A 24028-nucleotide genomic window follows, 5' to 3' on the forward strand; every position below is an offset into this window, starting at 1 on the left:
AGTGGTTGACTAAATACTTATTTGCCCTACTGTATATTTACCCGTTTTTGTGGGGATAGGTGTCTGAACCATTATGGAAAAAAAAAAAAAAAAGTTTGCATTTTATAGCATGGAGCCCCAGATCGAGGGAGATTATCAGTGGTCTTGTATGTCTTCCATTTTCTAATAATTGCTCCCACAGTTGATTTCTTTACACCAAGTGTTTTACCTATTGCAGATTCAGTCTTCCCAGCCTGATGCAAGTCCACAATTTTGTCTCTGGTGTCCTTCGATAGCTCTTTGGTCTTGGCCATAGTGGAGTTTGGTGTGTGACTGACTGAGGTTGTGGACAGGTGTCTTTTATACCGATAATGAGTTAAAACAGGAGCCATTAATACAGGTAACGAGGGTATTTATTTTCCACTCTAATTTGGAAATAAATTCTTTAAAAATCAAACAATGTGATTTTCTGTTTTTTTTCCACATTCTGTCTCTCATGGTTGAGGTTTACCCATGTTGACAATTACAGGCCTCTCTAATCTTTTCAAGAGGAGAACTTGCACAATTGGTGGTTGACTAAATACTTATCTGCCCCACTGTACATTTGAAAACAAGAAAAAAAACATTTGCAAGAATCAATTGTATGGAACAATTTCATGTTTGACAGAAAAATCTCCAAATTTTAGTGTACTCTAAACATATTCAGTCGTACAGTTCTGATTATGTGTTATTGTGACTTAATCCGAGAGAGAAAATAGTAGAGCGAGCCCGATTGCTTAATGAGCTTCATAACCAAATTTGTAGATGGGGGAAGTCTTCCATCAGGCAAATTGACTGCCCCCCGCCCCTCACTGAATGCCTCCATTGTTACACACAAACACACATATATACACTCGCATCTGGTGATACAACACATCACGTCTTCCATCCGGGCTATCTTTGCTCCAATCTCTTTGACTGCAGGGACTGTGACTTTCCAAGAAGCATTCCTAGGAAATTCAATAACACTGTCATCCATTTTTAAACGGCTTGCGTCACGACTGCCGTCTTTTACGAATGTTATTGTGAGTGCATGTTTCTTATATAATCACTGGTCAGACTAAGGTGGTGTATTGACTAGTGAGTTTAAAAAGGACTGGAAATGCTGTGCAAAACTATCGTAATTTTCGGCTTAATTTGTACAAGTGAGCAATAATTTTTAAATGTGTACACCGTACGTGCAAAAATCTACGTTTTTTGTGCAGTTTTTTTTCTCCGTTCGGATTTTGTCGCCGTTTCGGCAACGAGACAATGTCTGTTACTATGCATTACTACGTTGGTTGAATGACGCGAAAAAAGTCAGAGACACGGAGAAAGAAGAGTGTGTGTTGTGACGCTGTAGCAAACGCGATGCTAGGCTAGGTGGCGCCAATATTTCCTGACTGTAGCCGACAGCCGACAATCTACGCCTAGATATCACTTGCATGTAGAACTACAGTGATACCTCAGCTCACGAACATAATTGGTTCCCAGAAAGTGTGTGTAAGACGAAAAGTTCGTCTTCCGAACATTTATTTCCCATAAGAAACCATTAAAATGAGAATAATCCGTTCCCAGGTCCCCATAAAACATAATTTTCTACTAAATAAGCCTTAAAACTACACAAAAATATACCTTATTTTCTTTAATGTCTTCTTAGGCTTAACACTAGCCCGTGGTGGGGTCTTTTTCGGTTCCATAATAGCAAAAGTACACTCAATATGGTCCAAAATGTCTATCAAACACAAACCACGTCCGCACTCAACGAAAGGGAGGGGACGAACTGGGACGCCGTGAGCGTGCGTCAGCTTCTCGTGGCCGCCACCGTGGCGCTGTTCGACCGCGTGGTTTGGTTCGTCCGCCGAAAACTAGTTCGTCAGCAGCAGGGGTCGCGTTAACCAAATATTTTCCGTCGTTGACCGGTTTTTTAAAACGGTGACGGAAAAAGTCCGTCCGTCATTTTGACAGGTTGCAATTCACACCCCAGACCACAGGGTGGTGAGTGAGCATATTAATTAGCTATTGTCTCTCTTAATGCACGACATCGTTGGCTATTCAGTCAGAATATTGTAGCGTCACCGGGGTCTGGCGGCGGCATCGTGATTGACACATCAACGCGAGGTTCTTATTGGTGCACCCGGTGCGCCAGCGCGTCATCCAATTGGTGGACTAGATTGCCGCCTGTGTATAGACCCTACTCACGTGACGTCACAGCCACGCGCCCGCGCCATGTTGTCCATCTACTCGCATTAGCGCTTCGTAAATTCCTCCTATTATGGCGTGTTTTTCTGCTCGTTAACATTAATAATCAAAATGGTGAAGGCGTGTGTAACCCAGTACAGAAATTATGAAGCCATTTTATTTTGAAATCGCAACTATTTTGTAAAAGGAAATAGTTGTTGTTGTTTTACGCTTTACTTCCTCCTGTGAGTTCACATGTGAGGATAATAGTTTTTTAATTGGTCCGATTAACATGATCCCGCCCTCTCGAGACATCGTCTTGAAGGTTCTTTATTTTCCGTTCTTTTCCGCTTGGATGCCAGTGAGGAAGGACGCAGTGAACTTCCTCGGCGCTTGGAGCCAATAAGTCAGCCTTGTTGAAATAAAATAATTTACTCAATGCTGAAATAAAGCCGTTTGAAGAAACTTATAAGAAGGAAATTACATTTCCTCGGTGAGTGTTGACAAAATGAAGGGAAAATGGTGCAGACATTCAATATTGCTGATTTGAAAATATTATTTTGAACTTGTAGTGTATGTGAACCGGAGGATTGGAGCCTGCATCCACCCAAGTTCACATTAGAACCAAAACTTCGTCTTGGTGAGTTGTTTTGTTCTCACTAAGTTGGCTAAATGCTAGGCGCGAAGTTAGCTAAATGCTAATGCTAATCGCGACGCTAACACGAAGCTAGCGAAATGCTAACGCTAAGCTAGCGCGACTCCAACGTTAGCAATGAGGGGAAATCTTCAGATTCAATGAAAAATTGATTGTTGTGTTATGTTATAGCAACGAATGATGTAACCACTGTAATGTATTGATTAAGATGATGATGTTATGTTGCATTTGAATGGCAGATGCATAAGCATTAACTTTGATTTGGATATTTTTGAAATATGTGAATATTACTGGTACAATGTAATATTTAGACAAAGAGAAAAAAGCTATAGCTATTGAAGAGATTAAATTATTGATAAAAGGCTGTATACAATCATTTAATTATTGTTATGCAGGCTGGGTTTTTTGTTTCCTCCTTTCATTCCTTTCATTGGATGTGGATGAAGAATTCGAAACTGGATAAAGACTCTGGATAAAGACTTTTCCAACAGATGAAGATGGCGAGCTAATGCCCGGAAACCAGCTGATTTGAATTTAGACGGACTGTCTGGTTTGAATTTTTGTTTATTTTATTGTATATATTGTGTATATATTGCCGGCTGAAATTGTAAATAGTTTTTGTATTAATATAATTATTTTGTTACTCATCTCGACTCCAGTTATTTCAGTTACCAAACATTATTTTCCTTATTGTAATCTCCGAGAACCTAGTTCTCTGCCCAAATACAATTGCATTCACAACAGAACCCCGTCATCTCGAATCGGGGGTTACACGTGTGTGGCGGTTGGTTGCAGTAACAGATAAGATAGACGGAGAGACTTGAAGTTCCACCGTATTCTGAGAGACCCGAAGAGGAGAGCGAGATGGACTGCTGTAATTCGACAAGAAATCACCACAGACTATGTAGTAGTCATTTTATATCTGGTAAGATGCATTTAATATATATTTAGAAGATTTTGGGATGACAACCACAATTAAGATCATTGTGTGACGTTGGTGATTGGGGTCTATATAGTTGCCTCTTTCTTTGGGGGTGGAGTTGTTGTTTTGTTGGTGTTTTTTGGCGGTAAGCAGAGTAAAAAGAGGGAGAAAAATACGACTTCCGTGTCTAATTTTTGGCCGCCAAGCAAGCGTTACAATATTAATGAAAAATGAATGAAAACTAAATACTATGGAATATGTCATCATTATCATTTTAAAAATTTAAGTGACGGGTAAAAATAGATTATGACCGGATTTTTATGACCCTGTCAGTCAAAATGACAGACAACGAAAATGTCTAGCGCAACCTCTGGTCAGCAGAGACTATATGCTCGCGAATTTAATGTTCTTGAGGCGAAAAGTTCGTGAGCTTAAGCGTTCGTGAGCTGAGGTATCACTGGTACATGCGAAATGACAGACGGCGGCGTTAGTAAACAGCCGCAATTTTAAAGCAGTAGGCTTCTCAGAAAGGCTCTGTTATAGTGAACCTTCCTAGCGAACCTAAGTAACTTTTTATCAAAAATACTCCTAAATCGGCAAAATCTTGACATGAATCTATCTTTAATTGAAACCGTTTTAAAACTTTCACATGTCGAAAGTAGAAAGGAACTAATGCAAAAACGGGAGCAATTTTAACAACTTTAACAGTTGATTCACAACATTAAGTGACTTCCAAACATAGCAAAGGTTACTATGTTTTTTGAAAAAATGACCAAAAAAAACCATGAAAGGTAACACCAGTTCTGGTCCTTATTAACCGCGAAAAATTAGGTATAACCGTATATGCGTGTCTTCCATATTGTCATTAAAACTTTTTTTCTTGAAAGCAAATATTGAAAAACATTTTTGCTTGAAAAAATTGGCAATTCGAAAATTAACTTTTTTAAAATTAATTAAAATTAACTTTTCAATTTAAATATGAACCTATCAAAAATAAACTTTATTCATAGAAACACATGGTTGTATTCTTGCATTCTCATTTCCTACCCTTTTCTCTTCCGCCCTAATGCCCTTTCAAGATTACAGATTTGAGTGCAATCGTAGATCATTCAGTCATGTTGAGCGTGAGCGGATATGATCAGGATCGTTCATCCTAGGCAGACGTCTCTATTTGGCAGTCTGCCATTACGGTGTTCATTGTGAAGCTGTGTTCTTTGACACATTACAGCTACATGAATAAAATGAGTTCTGCAGCTCATATCGCTGCAGTGCACTGCATTGAGACTAGTCACGTGAAAACCTCACTTTAGTGAAATGCAGGTGTAGTGTATGGGTGTGTCCTTTTTGGGTGTAAGTGAGCCAGAGCGTACGCTCATATTAAATCGCCAACACGGCAGAAATAAGATGTCACTTTGACACTAACACATGCAGCGGATATCCCTGGGTGCATAGATCTACATGTGGTTTGCACCTAAAACAGCATCCCTCAAATACAGGGGAGGACTATCACACTGATGGCAGATGGAACACTGCAACCCCCTCTTGGACATCACATGACGCCAGTGACTGTGATTAAATGTAATTGAATATAGGAATGAATGGTGCCTGGGTAATGCCATTAGGGGGCACGCCCCTCCATCCCCAGTCAGTCTCACGGTCTCGTCGAGAGTCGTGTCGTTATGTGGGGGGAGGAGAGCAACGGTGCGGGTGGCCAGAGGCAAGTGGGCTGCGGAGAGGCAGGATAAAGCTTTCACACTGGTGTATTTTCCCTGGGTTGCTATGAAAGGAAATGAGTCCCAAACCTATCCCATGTTAGAGATCATCAGGTGTGCCACAGGAAGTCATCCAATTCCAATTCAGTTAACCTCGCAAAATTAAATAAGGAGTCTGTGTTTTGTTTTGGATTTTGTTGTTTGTTCCCTGCTGTGTTGGTTTGCCTATGTTATACACGGCAGGCCTAAAGTATTGGCACCCCTGCAATTCTGTCAGATAATGCTGAGATTCTCCTAGAAAATGATTGCAATAGTGTACGCACGCAGGCTATTTTTAGACCATGACGTCGCATCGTGAAGAAGAAGTAGAAACAAACAATTGAACTTTGGTTTCATCACTCCACAAAATATTTTGCCAAAAGTTCTGTGGAGTGTCCAAGTGCCTTTTTGTTAACATTAAATGAGCAACAATGTTTTTTTTTTTAGACAGTAGTGGCTTTCTCCGTGGAGTTCTCCCATGAACACTATTCTTGGCCATTATTTTACATATAGTTGATCTTCTGCCCTCAGTTGAGCGTATGGCTACTCGACTTCGGCAGCGAGCTAAACCGACAAAGAAAAATGGAGGCCCAAACTCCTTCCTCTCATTTATTTCTTTGTGTGAACGTGTGTGTGCGTGGTAAAACTGAAACATGCATAAAACACCAATGTTAGACACAAAATAAATTGTTCTATACAACAATATGTGCTGAAGTAAATAACAGAAAACTGGCTCCATTATGAGCAAATGAAATGAATTGGCTACTTTAGCTTAGCACAAAAACGTGTGGGTTCGCGCCACATAAATAACAACAAAATAGACACACCAAAATTACATCTAACCCATTGTTAAAACGTACAAACTTACAGATTTTGTTTTGTCAAGGGTTCCCAACGATGTATGATGCAGAAGAGGTGTGCAACGTCTTAACACCTCAAGGCCTCTTTTCCAACTGAAATAAAAGTTCTTTCTGCCTGCTGTTTACAGCAAGTCGCCACTAGGGGAAGCCAAGCGCACACAGCAATACCAAAGAAAAACTGCAAAGTCAGAGTTACAACAGCGACATCCTGTGGATGGATGAACAATGTACAATCTTAGAAAGAAATTAAACGCAGAAAGGTAGTCAACATAAGACCAGAGTACATAACAGTTGATGTGTACACAGAGCTATTGGACTGTGCCAGTGATTTCTGTAAGTCTTTGGCAGACACTCTAGGGTTCTTTTTTACCTCTCTGAGTATTCTGTGCTGAACTCTTGGCGTCATCTTTGGTGGACGGCCACTCCTTGGGAGAGAAGCAACAGTGCTAAACTTCCTCCATTTATAGACAACTTCTTTGAATGTCGATTGATGAACATCCAGACTTTTAGAGATGGTTTTGTATCCTTTCTCAGCTTTTTACAATTTAACATTCCTTCATCGCAGGTCTTCAGAAAGCTCCTTTGATCGAGCCATGATGAACATCAGACAATGCTTCTCATCAAGACAATTCTTACCAGGTGTGTGTTTTATAGTGGGCAGGGCAGCTTTAAACCACTCATCAGTGATTGGGCACACACCTGACTTAAAATGTTCGGTAAAAAATGGTTTCAATTGCTCTTTAAGTCTCCTTAGGCCGAGGGTTCACTTACTTATTTTTCAACCCTTATGTCATTGTTTGCATGCTAATAAATAAAAATGAACCAACAATTTGCTATACTGGGAATGTTCGTTCATTCAAAACAAGAGCGTTCAGTCATTCTGTCCGATTTTCAGGGCATTTACAGGTCACTTGCTGTTCATTTTAGGGCATTTACAGGTCATTTCCTGTTGAGTTTGAGTCACTGCCTATTAGGCCTGTCGCGATAACAAATTTTAGTGTGCGATAATGATTCTCATAAATTATTGCGATATGCAATATTATTGCGCCCCCCCCCCCAAATTTTTTTTTAACCAATTTACAATAACACAGTGAGAATACAGTATATATTAATAGATCAAGTACACCTATTTAAACGCGATATTTACTCTTAAATTCAAAAATACTGTTTAAGAAATCACAACTAAAAACAATAGACTATGCCTCTTAAGTAAAAAACAACAATATTGATACCGCACAGAAACACAGAATAAATGTGTTTAATTTTTTAAAAAAAAAATTTAAATTGCACTTAATAACTTAAGCATTTAGGCAAATGAAAACTTTTCCCGTCATAGCTTCTGCAATGGTGTTCCATAGGGATGCAACGATACAGTTAAGTCATTTCGGTACGATTTTTGATACAGGGGACACGATTTTCGATCCGATTCAATACATTTAATGCTCTGTAAAAAAATAACAATTATATTTTTTCTTTTTTTTTTTTTTTTTTTTTTTTTGCTAATGGGCAAAAATTAAATTGCCATATGTGCTTACTTCTTACTGATCTGAAAATATTTTGTATAAAAGTGCTGAAAACAATCTTTACTGTTTGTAAAGCGAGGCAGGGCACAATGTTGATTGCTACAGCTCTCTTTGCAGCTAGGTTTACTACATGAACAAGACATCCTATTTGTGGTCCGAATCCATCTGTGTCACGCACTGAATTAACAATATTTGCAACATTAAATTAACAATATTTGCAACATTATCTATAGTCACTGGTATGGATTGATTTGGCCTTCTTAACTTCCATTCAGTCATGACAGTTTATAATTCATCGATGTAGTATATGGACTACGTGTCCCATAATCACTCTGGGCTCACGTAGCCAATGGCATGGGACGTAGCACATCTAGTTTGCCATTTCATAATATCTAGTGTGTGCGCGCATTAAAAAGTTAGCAAGCGGCGCTGAAGTCACGTCTGCTCATTACTACACAAAACCAGCATATGATAGGGTGACCATATTTTGATTTCTAAAAAAGGCCTCAGCCCGGCCTCAAGATACTTGAATTTTACTCGAAGTTCACTCAAAGATCCCTATATCACTTTAATATATTTAAAGTGTGCCCCCTCACTCTGGATGGAAAAATGCCGTTTGAAAAAAAATAAATAATGACTTTAAAAAAAAAAATATATATATATATATATATATATATATATATATATATATATATATATATATATATATATATATATATATATATATAATGCAGACCCATAGAAATGTAGTCCAGTCAATACACATACACACAGTAGGCTATGTGCCAACTAAAGATTTTTATAAATTACTATCATGACAATTGTCCTTGACAAATTGTTATTCCCATTCAATTGATGTTCTCATTCAATGTTCTGGATTGCACATAAACAAAAACCGAAATAAACTGACAAACTGTTCAATCAGCATGTTTCCAAACGTAGCAGTTCAAAACTACGTTTCCCATAATGCCTAGCGCGGTTTAGCTTGCTGATAGCTAGCTGAGGCAAAAATCAAACTTTGCTATAAAAGTTTACAATCATCGGCAGCGTGCCGATGCGACACCAAACGGGATTTTACAGTCAAAGCTCCGACAGAAGTCAACAGTTGCCATTATATACGTATTTATCATTAAAAAAAAAAAAACTTCAGGCATTGTGGCCAAATCGTCAACCCAGTAGATGGCGGTTATGCCTCATGACAGGGGTAAACTGCCAACAAAAACAAGAACTACTACTTCCCTCCATTCTCGTAGGAGCCATGTCAACTGCTGCCACCCAGCGGTCGGAGGGATTCTCTTCAAATTGGTACCGTGAAAAATCATAAAAAACGGACATTTTCATGAATTTATAAAAACCGCCCGGACCACGAGGACACTACGTGAAAGTAGGACCGGGCAAAAGATGACGTTTGGTCACCCTAGCATATGACAATCGACTTTCATAAACGGGACGAGTTTGAAGCACAGCGCTCTTAATTTCATTCAGCTGTTCGTTGTCAAAGCGAGGTTGTTCGTAGCAGCCAAATCGGTAACAATGTTTTGGCGGACTTCGTTGTAAATATCCGGCGTTGTGCCGAAAAATAGCCGGCCCGTGTGAAATGTCACTCCTGACGGGAGCGCCCACACATCAACAACACCGGCGCGCCATAGACGGTCCACAGTCACTCCGGAGCACTGACGCGGCCGGTATGCGTTGAACAATAGGATATAATGGGAACGATAGTTTTTGAAGAAACCTGGAACGAAGATGCATTTTGCGCAGTTGGTAATGAGGAATCCTAACTTTTAACAGCACGTCTGCCGCAGCAGGAAAATTACCGCCTTCATTTTTATTTATCGCGCGATAAATGGAATTATTGCATATTGCGACAGGCTTACTGCCTATTCATTTGGGTGATTCCCAGGTCACTTCCTGTTTTGTAACTCAAAATTAACAGGAAGTGACCCGTAAAATACCCCAAAATCACCAGGAAGTAACTGAAAATCAAGAGGTAAATGGCCCAAAATGCCCTCATTGCCTGGCATTGGCTGCCACTGACGGCTATAGATGTTCAATCTGTTTGAAGTGGGAGGGATGAACGAACGTTCATTCGCTGCCACCCTCCCAGTTCAAATGGATTGGACGTCTACTAGTGATAAACTCATTCCAATTCACAGCAGAAACTTGTTTTTCTGTTTATTAGTTGTTTGTAGTATATTGTAGAATGATTTCCTGACTAATTTATCGGTATTCATTGTATCGCCATATCGTCTCAAACACACATTTGATTAGAGTAGCCAAAAAATTCACAGTAAGAGTAGCGTTGCTTCTCAATAATGTTACTCAAGTAAAAGTAGTCATAAAAAAATGCAAATACAAGTAAAAAAAGCGTTCTTTGAAAATAATACTCAATGAGTAACATTGTGAGTAACTGCTTATGTTGTTTTTAAATCATGGTATATTTTCTTCCTCAGCACAATTTGATATGAACTGTTGTTACTATACTATATTATTATTATAACCTATTACATGACCATATTAGGCCAAAAATAATGAAAAAAAAATCCTCCAATTCAGACCAGAACAACATTATGAAAATAAGAGCGCGAGTGCCCTCTAGCGGAGAAAAAAAACATCATTAACTCTGATTCCTATAATGGAGTCGTGGTTGTTTCGATGTCATTGGTGCAACTGAGACTGCCACTGTTGGCATCGCTGGCAATAATAAAGTCAATATGTAGAAGGAAGACGAAAAATGTAACGACTAGCGTAGGCCAAAGTAGTGGAGTAAGAGTAGTGTTTCTTCACAAACCTACTCAAGTAAAAGTAAAAAGTATTGTGTGGTAAAACTACTCTAAGAATGACATTTTTCTTGAAAAAGTTACTCAAGTACATGTAACTGAGTAAATATAACGTGTTACTACCCACTCCTGGACTTGACCCAACCCGCCTCTTTCACCCCCTCGAAAAGGAGGGATATTAGAAGTGTTTTTTTTTCGGCCAGCAGCAGCTGGCCACTAATGTAAAGTACATCAATGTTGCGGAAGTGGGGGAAGCACTACTAATTTTGCTAAAGAAAGTCCGACTAGCATCAGAGTTAGCATAACATTTAACTGTGTGGACATGCTAGCCTGCAAAACTACTGCAGTCTGGCCATCCTCCACAAAGAAAAACAAAGTCAAGCTAGCCGTCCCTCATTTGGATCTTTGTTTGCATTATGTGCATTATAATAATGGAACGCAGTGACTTCAGAGTGCAAGTCCCTTTATTAATAAAAACAACAACAACAAAAACGGCGCTATCCAAGATTGGGCCCACTTCAGGAGGACACTGACGTGAACATGAACTGACATGGAAAAAAAATCTGAAAGAAATCACACGTCAGAATTCCATGAGAGTAGTTTGGTTCGGTGGTCTCCTATGCCTCAGATGTAGATCGGTCCTTGGATATCTCAGATTATCATCTGAACCAATACACATGAAAGTTGGTATAAATCAATACAGATTTATTTTGCATTAATCATTTAGCGTATCAATTCATTAGGTTCATATTGGTGAGAAATGTAGCCCTGGCACCCTGTTCGGTAATCTGTTTGGTCATATCAAAGTCCAGTTCCAAGCAAAAAGTGTACCTGCAGGTTATGCTGTTATATTGTCCCTACCAATGTTGAGACCAAACCCACGCCCTTGGAGTAAGGACAAGACATTACTATTCCGGCACGAAAGATGTTTGCGATATTTCTGTTTGGTGGTGTGCCAGAATATTCTTCTCACAACATATGTAAAATACCTGCGTTTTAAAGATCCTGTGTTCTACCCAAGAATGTAAACAATCCAGAGCGCCACTCCCACAAGGTTAAAGTGAGGCAATCAAAGTGAACATTTAGAAGAGGTGTTGACCATTTTGTTGATCGTGTGACGCATGGCAACCGTGCTAAACACATGCCGGGAGGTGCTCGGATGCAGAGTCATCAATCTGGATGAAAGATGTGTTCCTAAGCCCAGCCTCACGCTCTGAATAATAAACTAGAAGACACACTTTGACTTTTCATTTGTAGTGTTTGATGATCAGGTATGACATCATTTACCTTCTTGTCTTGTTTCAATGAAGCTGGATAATTATGACTCTTATTTATGTGTTGATGAATGGCCATCACTTTGTCCTTTCGATTTAATGTCAGCAGTTTGCAATAAAGTTCAGCTACTAATGAAAGCCAGAGGCTGAGTAGTTTCTACAATTTTGTCAACAGAAAATATCAAAGCCTCACTAACCCTCTTTGACCCAATGATACACTCCCGGGGAAACTGTTGTTTTAAACTAATCAGTCAGTGATAAGCAGGTCCACCATGTGCCAATACAGAAGTGAGCTACACTAAACAATAATCAACATAAGCTTAATATAAGTTTGAGACATTACCAACAAGCTTGCTACATTCACTCGAGATGATCTAGAGCCACGCTTCCCTCTACCCTCATTGAAAAAAGTTTGGATATCCATGCCATAAATTGTCCGTAGTATGCAAGCCATCTCTCTCCCAAAGTCAAATCATGGCCATTTTGATACAGGATAAATGCCTGTCAAGTCGCAACTCACGTTATTTTTTTTTGTTCTTGTAGATACTAACTTTGAAGTCCTACTCACTTGTCATCCGAGAACCAATTGTGTTGAAACTTGATAGCTATGTAGCATGGGCCAGTATCTATTGATCCTCGGAGCCCAATTTTTTAAAAACTTTTTGTATCAGAGCTGATTAATTAATTGTGGAATTATAGTTAGGAGCAGTGTTGTTTTCGTCAACAATGACTATAACAAAAATTAGGGCTGTCAAACGATTAAAAAGAGTTAATTACAGCTTAAAAATTAATTAATTAATCGTAATTATTCACAATTCAAACCATCTATAAAATATGCCATATTTTTCTGTCAATTATTGTTGGAATGGAAAGATAAGACACAAGACGGATATATACATTCAATATGCGGTACATAAGTACTGTATTTGTTTATTAAAACAATAAATCAACAAGATGGCATTAACATTATTAACATTCTGTTAAAGCGATCCATGGATAGAAAGACTTGTAGTTCTTAAAAGATCAATGTTAGTCCAAGTTATAGAAATGTTATATTAAAACCCCTCTTAATGTTTTCGTTTGAATAAAATTTGTAAAATTTTCAATCAAAAAATAAACTAGTAGCAGGTCAACATCGCAGGTCATAAGACAGCTCTTTTGTCCGAGCCATGATGCACATCAGACAATGCTTCTCATCAAGACAATTCTTACCAGGTGTGTGTTTTATAGTGAGCAGGGCAGCTTTAAATCACTCATCAGCAGTGTTGTTAATCTTACTTTTAAAAAGTAATTAATTATAGTTACAAATTACTTCTCCCAAAAAGTAATTGCGTTAGCAACTCAGTTACCTGAATGTAAGCGTAATTAGTTACTTGGCAAAGTAACTGGTGATAATTTTCATGTTTTGGGTTTTTTTTCCCTCAAAAAAAAACAAAAAAACACAGGTAACACTATGTGAAGTTTAAAAGGTTTTTGGGACAATTGGCCCTAGCCCAATTCTTTACCTTGAATCAACCGTTAAAAGTTGTTAAAATTGCTCCCATTATTGCATTACTTCCCTTCTGTCTACTTTTGACTTGTGGAAGTTTTAAAACTGTTTCATCATTTAAAGATAGATTCAAGTCAAGATTTTGCTGATTTAGGAGTATTTTAGATAAAAATGTTACTTAGGTTCGCTAGGAAGGTTCTCTAGAACAGAGCCTTCATAAGAAGTCTACTGCTTTAAGATGGCGGCTGTTTACTAACGCATCTAGTTCCTATACTGTACATGTTGCTAATGCTGCCGTGTCTGTCATTCGCATCTAGTTCTATATATATGTGATATCTACTATGTCTATCATATCTACCATATCATGTGGGCGTAGTTTGTAGGCTATCGGCTACAGTCAGTTATTATTGGAGCCACCTAGCATCGCGTTTGCTATGTGTCACAACTTATTTGCCTCCACCCCACTTCTGCTCTGCTCTGTCGTCTCGGTGAGTCCGTCTCCTTCAGACTTTCCTCGTGTCATTCAACCAATATAGTAACGCAGAATAACGCACGCCTTTCCATCCTCAGTAACGGTAACGGCGTTGCCAAGAGAAAAGTAATTAGATTACTCACTACTGAAAAAAATAACGCCGTTAGTAACGCCGTTATTAACAACACTGCTCATCAGTGATTGGGCACACACCTGACTTAAAATTTTCAGTAGAAAATGGTTTCAATTGCTCTTTAAGTCTCCTTAGGCGGAGGGTTTCCTCACTTATTTTTACCGCTTCTGATTGTTTGCATGTTATCCTCATTAATATATGAAAACCAATTAATGTGTGGGTGGTTTTACTTAACGCAGACACTGTATTTTCATTTGTGTGATTTTGACAATGATCAGCTCACATTTGATGGTGATTTTATGCAGAAATGTGAGAAATTCCAAAAGACACCCCCCCCACTATTGGCTGCTAGTGTTTTGTACATTAGTTACAAAAACTGTAAAAAATAAAAATAAAAATTTTTTTTTTAAAGCCTTGCAGGCTTAAATAAACGACTATTTCAGTATCAAGTTAACAGTTAAAAACAATAAATAATATACTCAAATCCCCATTCTGTTTGAGCAGCTTTAAACTACATTCAATTAATTTAATGTTGTCAATCAACCCTTAAAGTTGTTAAAATTGCTCCAGTTATTCCATAATTTCCCTTTTGTCTACTTTCGACATGTAAAAGTTTTAAAACTATTTTAAAGATAGATTCAAGTCAATATTTTACAGATTTAGGAGTATTTTAGATAAAAAGTTAATTAGGTTCGCTTGGAAGGTTCGCTACAACAGCCTTGCAGGGAAGTCTACTAGCTTTCTCTACATGTGCTGCTATCGCCACCGAGTCTATTCTACATCTAGTCCTATATAAATATGATATCTACCTTAACATTATGTATTGTGGACGTACTTTGTTGCAGCTTTCGGCAGCAGTCAGGTATGTTGTTGTTTTTTTTCATCTCGCGGCATGAGTTGAGCTAGAGCCGTGAGTTGAGCATTGGCATTACCCGAGGGACCGGGTAATGACAAGCATGATGTTTAGCTACTCTCGCTCCGTTCCTCATTGCGTCCCGAAGACCGCGCGGCGCGCTGAGTGTGTTTTACTTCCGCTTTACTTGACATATTTCAATAATCTGAATTTGGATGTTTGTGAATCGTTCTTGAATCTTCCACGGCCGAATCGCGAATTATCTAAGAATCGGAAATTTCGCACACCTCTACACTGTAGTATTCCAAATTATCCAGTTCAGCCTTATAGCTCGGTTTGCAAAGGGCCTAAGAACAAAACCTAGAACACCACCAATCTGTGAGGTTACCTTTTGTACTCCCGTGCGGGTTGAGAGGGGGAAACAGAGCAAAGGGCTGTGGTAGTTAGAGAAAGGTTATGTGAAGAGGTTGTTTCAGCTGGACTCACCCTGACAATGTAAGAGGCTCCTGGTCCTGCCATCTTCTTGTCCGGGTGCAGCCATCCTTGGGAAGGTTTGTGGATGAAACTGCCCTTCTGGCTGAAATCGTCCCCGTTGGGCCACATGCCCTCCACCCTGGTCCTACGACTCATTCCAGATCTGGAGCCTCCGCAATCAGACCCCACCGGGCTCGCTGTGACCTCCCCGAATCCGTGGCCAGAGTGCACCGCTGCAGCTCTCTGCCCTCGAATGGCCTGCAGAGAACACGGGGTGACACACACCGGGTCACAGGAGTTGAGCACAGCAGCCAGACTGGCCACAGGGCCGGTCGAGGGCACCCCGCTGTGCCTGTGCGACGTTGACGAAGAGGAGGAGGAAGGGGACCCTTGGTGGGCGGCTTTGCTCGAGTCCTTGCTGGAGGTTGAGCTTGAGCTGGAGTTGGAGGGGCTTCGACTGAGCAGGGAGTTGGAGAACTTCCACTGCGGCATCTTGGGGATGAGCATGCAAAAGGTGGTGGTGCTGTCCTGCTCTCCGTCCAGGCAGGGCGAGTCAGCCAGAGCTGCAGCCCCGGAGGACCTGGCGCTAGAGTCCAGGGGAGGCAAGGGGAGGCCAGGGGTCGAGGAGGGGACCACCGGCGTGGCCACGACTTTGCCGCTCATGGCTAAGCTCTGCATCAGGTCATCGGAGGAGGAAGTCACAGACTCGTTGCGAAAGCGGTCATACTTTGGCTTAAGGAGCATGCCCGGAGGATCCACCTGAAGGAGCTAAGTGATAGGGATGGGGAGGGAAAGGGGGGAGAGGGGAGGGAGGGGGGAAAACAGAAGAACGTTCCAGGCGGAGTCTTATGTCGAAGTCTTGGGACTGATTCTGTTCCGCACTCATGCCATGCCGTTGTCGCGCAGCTCCTTGCTGGTGTGTGTGCGTGTGTGAGCAGCACAGCAGCCCTCCTTCCTCACACTGCCTTGGGTCGACTCACTTGTATTGCATTGTATGCTCTCTCCCTCCCTCGGAGGATGATGTCATTGGCTCTTTTCGCCCTGCCCATGCTCTTTGACAGCATTAGCTAATCACATCTGTTTCTTTGCCACACACACACACGCATATACGGTACACTAATAACAACACACACTCACTCCTTTGCACCTAGTCACACACACATGTACACACTCTTACACCTTTACATACACTCACGCAACAACACACACAAATCCCTCACATGCAAGTCCACCCACACACTCATGACATACTTTATTGTATCAAATACTTACTTTCCGTTGAAATTTTGAAAACAGTGTGAAAGAACCAAAAATTGACATCACCCACAAGTACACTTTTCTGGCATATTTGGACTGAACCAAGAGTCCTGACAGGTGTTTGGAACGTTTCCCGGCGCTTACTGGCCCAAAAGTGTTTTTTGATCATTTTTGAAATAAAATTAGAACATAAAATGTAAAAAAAAAAAAGCATTATCAACCAAAAATTGAATTCCCTCACAAGTACACTTTTTTGGCATATTTGGGCTTTCCCTTATTGTACATTTCATTTTTCATGAGTTAGATCACTTATAGAGCATTTTTATTTCATTTACCTTATTGCACCTTTTAAAGTAACACTAAGTAACTTTTCAACCTTTATAAAATATTTTCAGAACATTTGTGATGATATGTCGATTAACAATTAGTTAAAAATATATTTTGAAGGGGTCTGTATTGCTTTCACCGGCACGAATTAACTTTGAAGAGGGTGGCAGACAGTGTTGGTTTCGTTAACGATGAAGATAACGAAAATTTCGAACTAAAAATTTTAGGGATGTCAAAATTATCGCGTTAACGGGCTGTAATTATTTTTTTAATTAATCAGGTTAAAATATTTGACGCAATTAACTAGGGCTGCAGCTATCGAATATTTTAGTAATCGAGTAATCAACTGAAAATTCTATTGATTAATCGAGTAATCGGATAAAACAAATATATTTTTAGGTGAAGAGCAATTATAAATATACATGAGAAAAGAAGACATTCATCCAATCTTGAACCATTTTCAGTCAATCAATGTCTTTATTTTCGATGTATATTGTTGAAACCAGCCAACAATTGCATCTCAGATGTAACTAGAATTAAAAAAAAAAAGACTAATACACTGCTTTCACTCAAAAAAACCTTTAGATCTTATATATATATATTAGGGCTGTCAAACAATTCAAATTTTTAATCGAGTTAATTACAGCTTAAAAATTAATTAATTAATTGTAATTAATCGCAATTCAAACCATTTATAAAATATGCCATATTTTTCTGTAAATTATATATATATTCTGTAAAATAAATTGTTGGAATGGAAAGATAAGACACAAGATGGATATATACATTCAACATACGGTACATAAGGACTGTAGTGGGCATTTCACTCTACTGTCATTTAAATCTGTTTATGCTGTCCTCACTCCGAAGCATCTACTTTTTCCAAAGCTAGACAGCTAGTGAACGATGCCATAATAATCAGACTTCTTTCTCTTTCATCTGATTTATTAATAAAATGGCCTCAAACCATTGTCCTCTTTAGACCGCCGTAAAACTACAAAAAAAAAGTACACAAGCATTGCATTAGCAACAACGTTAGCTTAGCACGCTATACAGGTTCACAAAACATAAACAAAAAGCGTCTCATACAAAAAATATAACATTTCGCTTACTAACATAATATGTGCATTATTTACAACAACCATACTTACGGACAAATCTTGTCCAACGATCATATAAGCACAACATTACAACGTAGGCGTCAGCCCGAGACGTCCTGCAGCCATATTGAACTGGCAAGACAACAATAAACCATGTCGCAAAGCGACACAAGAGTTCGCTGTTAGACAGCACAAAAAGCCTTGCTGTAAAACTTACCAAAAGGCTGAATACTGTCTGAGGGGGACATGTGCGTTAATTGCGTCAAATATTTTAACGTGATTAATTTAAAAAATTAATTACCGCGCGTTAACGCGATAATTTTGACAGCCCTAATATATACATATATATATATATATATAATATATACCTAAAAATGCTGTTACGCTCGAAAACACACATCACTTAAAGGTTAGGTAGGATTTTTTCCCACGTGTTTCAATTGAATTTCTATTTGTGTCAAGCCATTTTTAAGTTCTAGTTGAGTTTTAAGTTAGTCTAAACTGTAAGTCCTGATAGGATTTTGAGTTTTTGCAGTGTTCAAAATAAATGTATGATACAGGCTGTATTGGAGCACGTTAGGGACCAGTGCTACTTGGTGTTTTATCCAGCAATGACTACTGAGCTAAAATTGATAGTTAGCATTATTGAGTTTTTATTTCACACCCTCATCACTCCACAACGCTATGTTATGTTAAAGCCTGTATGTAAGACACGTTAGCCACGCATCGAAAGTGGTCATAATTAATAGAAACCTAGCCCTCCGCAGGGCTAACGTTACGTGAGCTAGTGACAGTAACGTTAATCTTATTTATTAGCGCTTAGCGCTCTTTATTAGCGCTTAGCGCTCTACTGCTTTAAGATGGCGGCTGTTTACTAACGCTGCCCAGACGCGGCCGAGTCTGTCATTTCGCATCTAGTTCAACATACATGCGATCTCTATGAGGATCATCAGACGCTACCTGCTACCAACATAGCATCGTGCGGGCTAGTATTTAGCAACATTGGCGTCATTTGTAGCGGCTGTCGGCTGCAGTAAGTTTTTTTTTTTTCCCTTCCTCTACGCACGTGACATCAGCGCGTTGTCCCGCATTAAAAGTAGTCCGAGCAAAACATGATGCTTAGAGCCGTCAAAATAAACGATTACTCGAGGTGAATAAAATTACTCGGATCAGTTTTTAAACTCGAGTTACTTGAGTTGCTCGAGTATTCGTTTCAGCTCTACAATTAACGCACATGCCCTGCTCAAACAGATTAAAATGACAGCAGTGTAATGTCCGCTTGTCACTTGTTTTTGGTATTTAGCGCCCTCTGCTGGCGCTTGGGTCCAAATGATTTTATGGGTTTGGGGAGTGAGCATGGTGTAATTATTGACATCAACATTAGCGAGCTACTAGTTTATTTCTTGATTGAAAATTTTACAAATTTTAATAAAACGAAAACATTAAGAGGGGTTTTAATATAAATTTCTATAACTTGTACTAACATTTATCTTTTAAGAACTACGAGTCTTTCTATCCATTGACGGCTATAAGAGAATGTTAATAATGTTAATGCCATCTTGTTGATTTATTGTTATAATAAACAAATACAGTACTTATGTACCGTATGTTGAATGTATATATCCATCTTGTGTCTTATCTTTCCATTCCAACAATAATTTACAGAAAAATATGGCATATTTTAGAGATGGTTTGAATTGCGATTAATTACGATTAATTAATTTTTGAGTTGTAATTAACTCGATTAAAAATTTTAATAGTTTGACAGCCCTAAAAAAAAAAAATCATGGCGATGAGGTCACAATGATAGCTGAAAACGTGTCTTGGGAGACTAAAACCTAACAGGATGGATGCCAGTTGCTGTCTGACGACACAAGAACTAGATGAAAATTTGTCATAGTTTCCGTTTTGAATTCACAATGTGTGATATTTTCTTATTTTATGTGTAGTTAGCACGCTAAACAGCAGTGTTTGGTTGTGTCTCTCATGTGACGTGCGGCTTACTCACAGGCCGGAGAGTAAGCCTGTTCCCATTCCAGGCTCCTTTTGTGAAATGTGTCAGGTGCTGCTTGGTAAGTTTTGCTTTCATATCTTGGCTATGCCATGTTGCTTTAGCTTTTAAAGGTCTGTGCTGAGTGATCATCACACACTAAACTAACTTGTAGCGGTAGCATAGCGTTCGCGTTAGCATTTAGCGCGGTGACGCGGCTTGTCTTCTTAAACTCTTGGAAAACATTTTACATACAGTTCGTGGCGTTCAGGTTAGTTTCAGTAATTGCAAATAATTTGCTGTTTTCTTGATGAGTGTGTATTATCATCATGAAAATAGCGATGTCCTTGTAGACATGTTTTGTGCTCGTCTGTCATGTTTGTTGGAAATCTTTTATTTATTATTCATGAACTAAAACCTTTGAAGTTTATAGACAAAAACATTTTGAGAATTGTCAACTAAGACTACATGAAATTTGTCTGAGTTTTTGTTGACTAAAACTAGACGAAGACGAACACATTTTAAAATGACTAAAATATGACTAAGAATTTTTTCCAAAAGACAAGACAAAAATTAAAATGGCTGCCAAAAACAACACTGGTGGCAGGAACCCTGCCACACAAAAAAACTACAAATGTGCTGACTGCTTTACGGCATATGTCACTTCCCCCTTCCCTCATTCATTGTAAAAAACGGTCGTTATAAAAAGTCAATGCGGACGCTTTTGCGCAAATTCTGCAAAGATGGCAGCGCAACAAAAGAGACAAAAAGTTTTGTCCGATGAGACAAAAAAAGGAAAAGGGAGGCTACCAGGATAAGAAAAAACACTCAAGTATAAACATTAGCTGGCGTGCCCCCCCCCCCCCCCAAACTGAACTCGTCAAAGCTGACGAATTTGGGTGGGGTGGGGGGTCGGAGTGGGAATTTGCTACAAAATCAGACATTTCATTTCGTCATATGTGACTGTTTAGCCACAACTGGATTCATTACCTCATTACTATTCATCCTTCACACAGCTGCTGGAAACAGAAATGTCGTTTAATTCTTCTGCTGGTGACGGGTAGATCAGGATTTTACGACACTGTGCGCTGGTCCTCATGGGAAACGCAGTCTTCCTTAAGACAAAACACTACCGCTTTTGTCCACCTGCGTTGCTAAAACCGACTAAAACATAAAAGTTACATCGTGTTGCTTTGAATGAGTTAATATATTGTCAGATAAAAATCCATTTAAAAGTGGTTTTATTACAACGTTTATCAAATAGAAATATTGTCATTGCAATCCAACTGTCAGTAAAATCAACTACATAAACTCTATTTATTGTACTTAATCTTACCTTTTCGCGTAAAACAGTCTGGAAAGAAAGTTTGATCCTAATGTCTTTGTATGGAAAAATAAGCCTTGAGATTAAAGGATAGGCCAATTTTATTTGACAACATTAGAACACTACAGTATATGCACTCACAAAAACCACAAGGACCCAAACACTGCACCACCCTCTTTAAAACAGCCAATCACAACTTTGTTTGTCTCAGTGTGGAAGAAGTTACTAATAAACCAGATGGAATCAATAGATGTTGAGTGAAGACACTTATTTTTTTTTTGCCTGTGTGAGAGAATAGAACAATAAAATGTACTGCCTTTATAATTAAAGTGTGTTAACAGACGTCACTGAATGCAAAGTGTTAATAAGTCACCTCCTCATTGTGTTACTTCGCATGCACAAAACCGGCTGTGAATACACCAGTGCTCATTAGCGGCCTATTAACCTCACAACATTGATCAGATAAACAACTAGAGTGAGGAGTAGCACTACCAGGCTGCACAATCTTTATTGTGCTGAAATGTACATACACATTCAAGTAAATTAAAGAAAAACTCTATATTATAGTTGTCTGATATTATCAGGTAGCCGATAATATCGGCCTATAAAAGCATTTTTTAAAAAAATGAGTGCAGATTATATAGCAGTTTTTGCCAACTCACTACATTGTATGTAGAGATGTCCCGATCCGATATTTGTATCGGATCGGACGCCGATATGGGCAAAAAAATGCGCATCGGTATCAGATCGGCCAACAAGGAAAAATTCCGATCCAGACTTCCGATCTTGTTTTTTTTAAAGTCCGGTCCGGGTTTTCCAGCGCACCGATTTACATAATCCATTCCAGTTTTTGCTTCGGTTTCCCTAAAATCCGGTCCGCATTTTATGGCACACCTTCAACACACTACATTTACATTATCGTCTCCCAATTTACCGAGAGACTTTATCGGTAAAAATGTCAGCTGTGTGGGATCATTTCACCTTAAAGGATGACAAAGACGAAGAGGCAGAGTGCAACATATGCCACAATAAAGTCAAGCGCAGTGGTAAAGCTGTATGAAGTTTTAATACAACCAACCTAATCAAGCATTTAGCGAAATACCACCACAAACAATATTAGGAATATGTTAAGAAAACCGAAGACAAAAAGAAAGGTCCTACGCAACTAACACTGGCAGAAACTTTTGCTATGCGTGACAAACTGGCACTCGACAGTCCCAAAGCCCTGGGAATAACAAGAGTCGAAGAATTCATTCTGGATGACGAGTCATTATCTCTCGTGAGTAAAGACGCACCATCCAACACTTAGAACCATGATACAACATGCCCAGCCGTCATTACATTACATTACATCCTTGAGCGATTCGGCCGTGGAAGATTCGAGAACGATTCACAAACATCCAAATTCCGATTATTGAAATATGTCAAGTAAAGCGGAACTAATACAGAGCGCGGTCTTCGGGACGCAATGCGGTCCGTTTCTCATTGCGTCCCGAAGTAAACATAATGCTTGTCATAGACCCAGGTAATGCCAATGCTCAACTCACGGCTTTAGCTCAACTCATGCTGCTGGATAAAAAACACAAGAATACCTGACTTCTGCTGACAGCCGCAACAAACTACGTCAACGTCGTTTTACTGGAGATAATAGATATCATATGTATATAGAACTAGATGCAAAACGACAGACTCGAATGCGTTAGCAACACTGAAGTATTGAAAACCAGATGCGTTAGTAAACAGCCGTCATCTTAAAGCAGAAGACTTCCCTTGTAGGCTGTTGTGAACCTTCCAAGCGAACCTAATTAACTTTTTATTTAAAATACTCCTAAATCGGCAAAATCTTGATTTGAATCTATCTTCAAAATGGTTTTAAAACTTTCACACGTCGAAAGTAGACAGAAAGGAAATTATGGAATAACGTGAGCAATTTTAACAACTTTAACAGCTGATTCGCAAAATTAAATGAATTGAATGTAGTTTAAAGCTGCTAATACAGAATGGGGACTTGAGTATTTTATTTACTGTTTTAAAATGTTAACTTGATACTGAAATAGTCGTTTATTTAAACCTGAGAGGCTTTTTATACAATTTTTGTAACTAATGCACAAAACATTAAAAGCATCTAATAGCTTGGGGGATTTGGGGGATTTTCCACTGAGGTTGTTGGTGTGTTTTGCTTTTTTAAGACAGTTTACAATATTATTTGCACGTTTTACTGACTGACTATGCCATTTCTGTTTGTTATTTATAATGTTTTGTGTTTGTCACTGAATAAACAGGTCAGTTTCTTGTTACCAACCGTTGTGTGTTATTCAAACTCACCTAATTCAGCTGGCTAGTTGTTATAAAGAGTACCAAAACCTTTTTCAACATGAGTCTGACAACTAAGTAAGGAGGCTAAATAACTTTCAACTTTAACACATGCTCAGATAGGTCGGTATCGGTATTGTCCAGTATCGGTATCGGATCGGAAGTGTAAAACAATATCGGTATCAGATCGGAAGTGCAAAAACCTGGATCGGGACATCCCTAGTTGTATGTGCCTTTATATAGTTATATTTTTCCTTTGTTTTACATTCATGAACGTTGTGTTGTATATTGAAGATGTTTATCTTTTGTTTTGTTTGCATTTGTGGTAAAAGGTGGTTACATTATTTCATTGC

At 39.0% G+C, this 24028-nt stretch overlaps 1 protein-coding gene across 4 annotated transcripts in view; it reads right to left on the reverse strand.

Moving 5' to 3' along the window:
• Positions 1–21611, reverse strand: part of shc2 (SHC (Src homology 2 domain containing) transforming protein 2) — a 76130-nt gene extending 54519 nt beyond the window's left edge. The window contains exons 1-3 of one of the 4 annotated variants that reach the window (XM_057840547.1): positions 21375–21611; positions 21029–21202; positions 15377–15622 (exon numbers count right to left, since the gene is read on the reverse strand). In XM_057840547.1, coding sequence (XP_057696530.1) covers positions 15377–15622; positions 21029–21043 — 261 coding nt within the window. In that variant the 5' untranslated portion in view covers positions 21044–21202; positions 21375–21611. Of the gene's footprint in view, positions 1–15376; positions 17450–21028 lie in introns of those variants that run through there. The other 3 variants (XM_057840548.1, XM_057840546.1, XM_057840544.1) reach the window with 3 other exon arrangements.
• Between the last annotated feature and the right edge of the window lie 2417 nt (positions 21612–24028).

Source organism: Corythoichthys intestinalis, chromosome 7, assembly GCF_030265065.1.
Source record: "Corythoichthys intestinalis isolate RoL2023-P3 chromosome 7, ASM3026506v1, whole genome shotgun sequence".
Taxonomy (NCBI): domain Eukaryota; kingdom Metazoa; phylum Chordata; class Actinopteri; order Syngnathiformes; family Syngnathidae; genus Corythoichthys; species Corythoichthys intestinalis.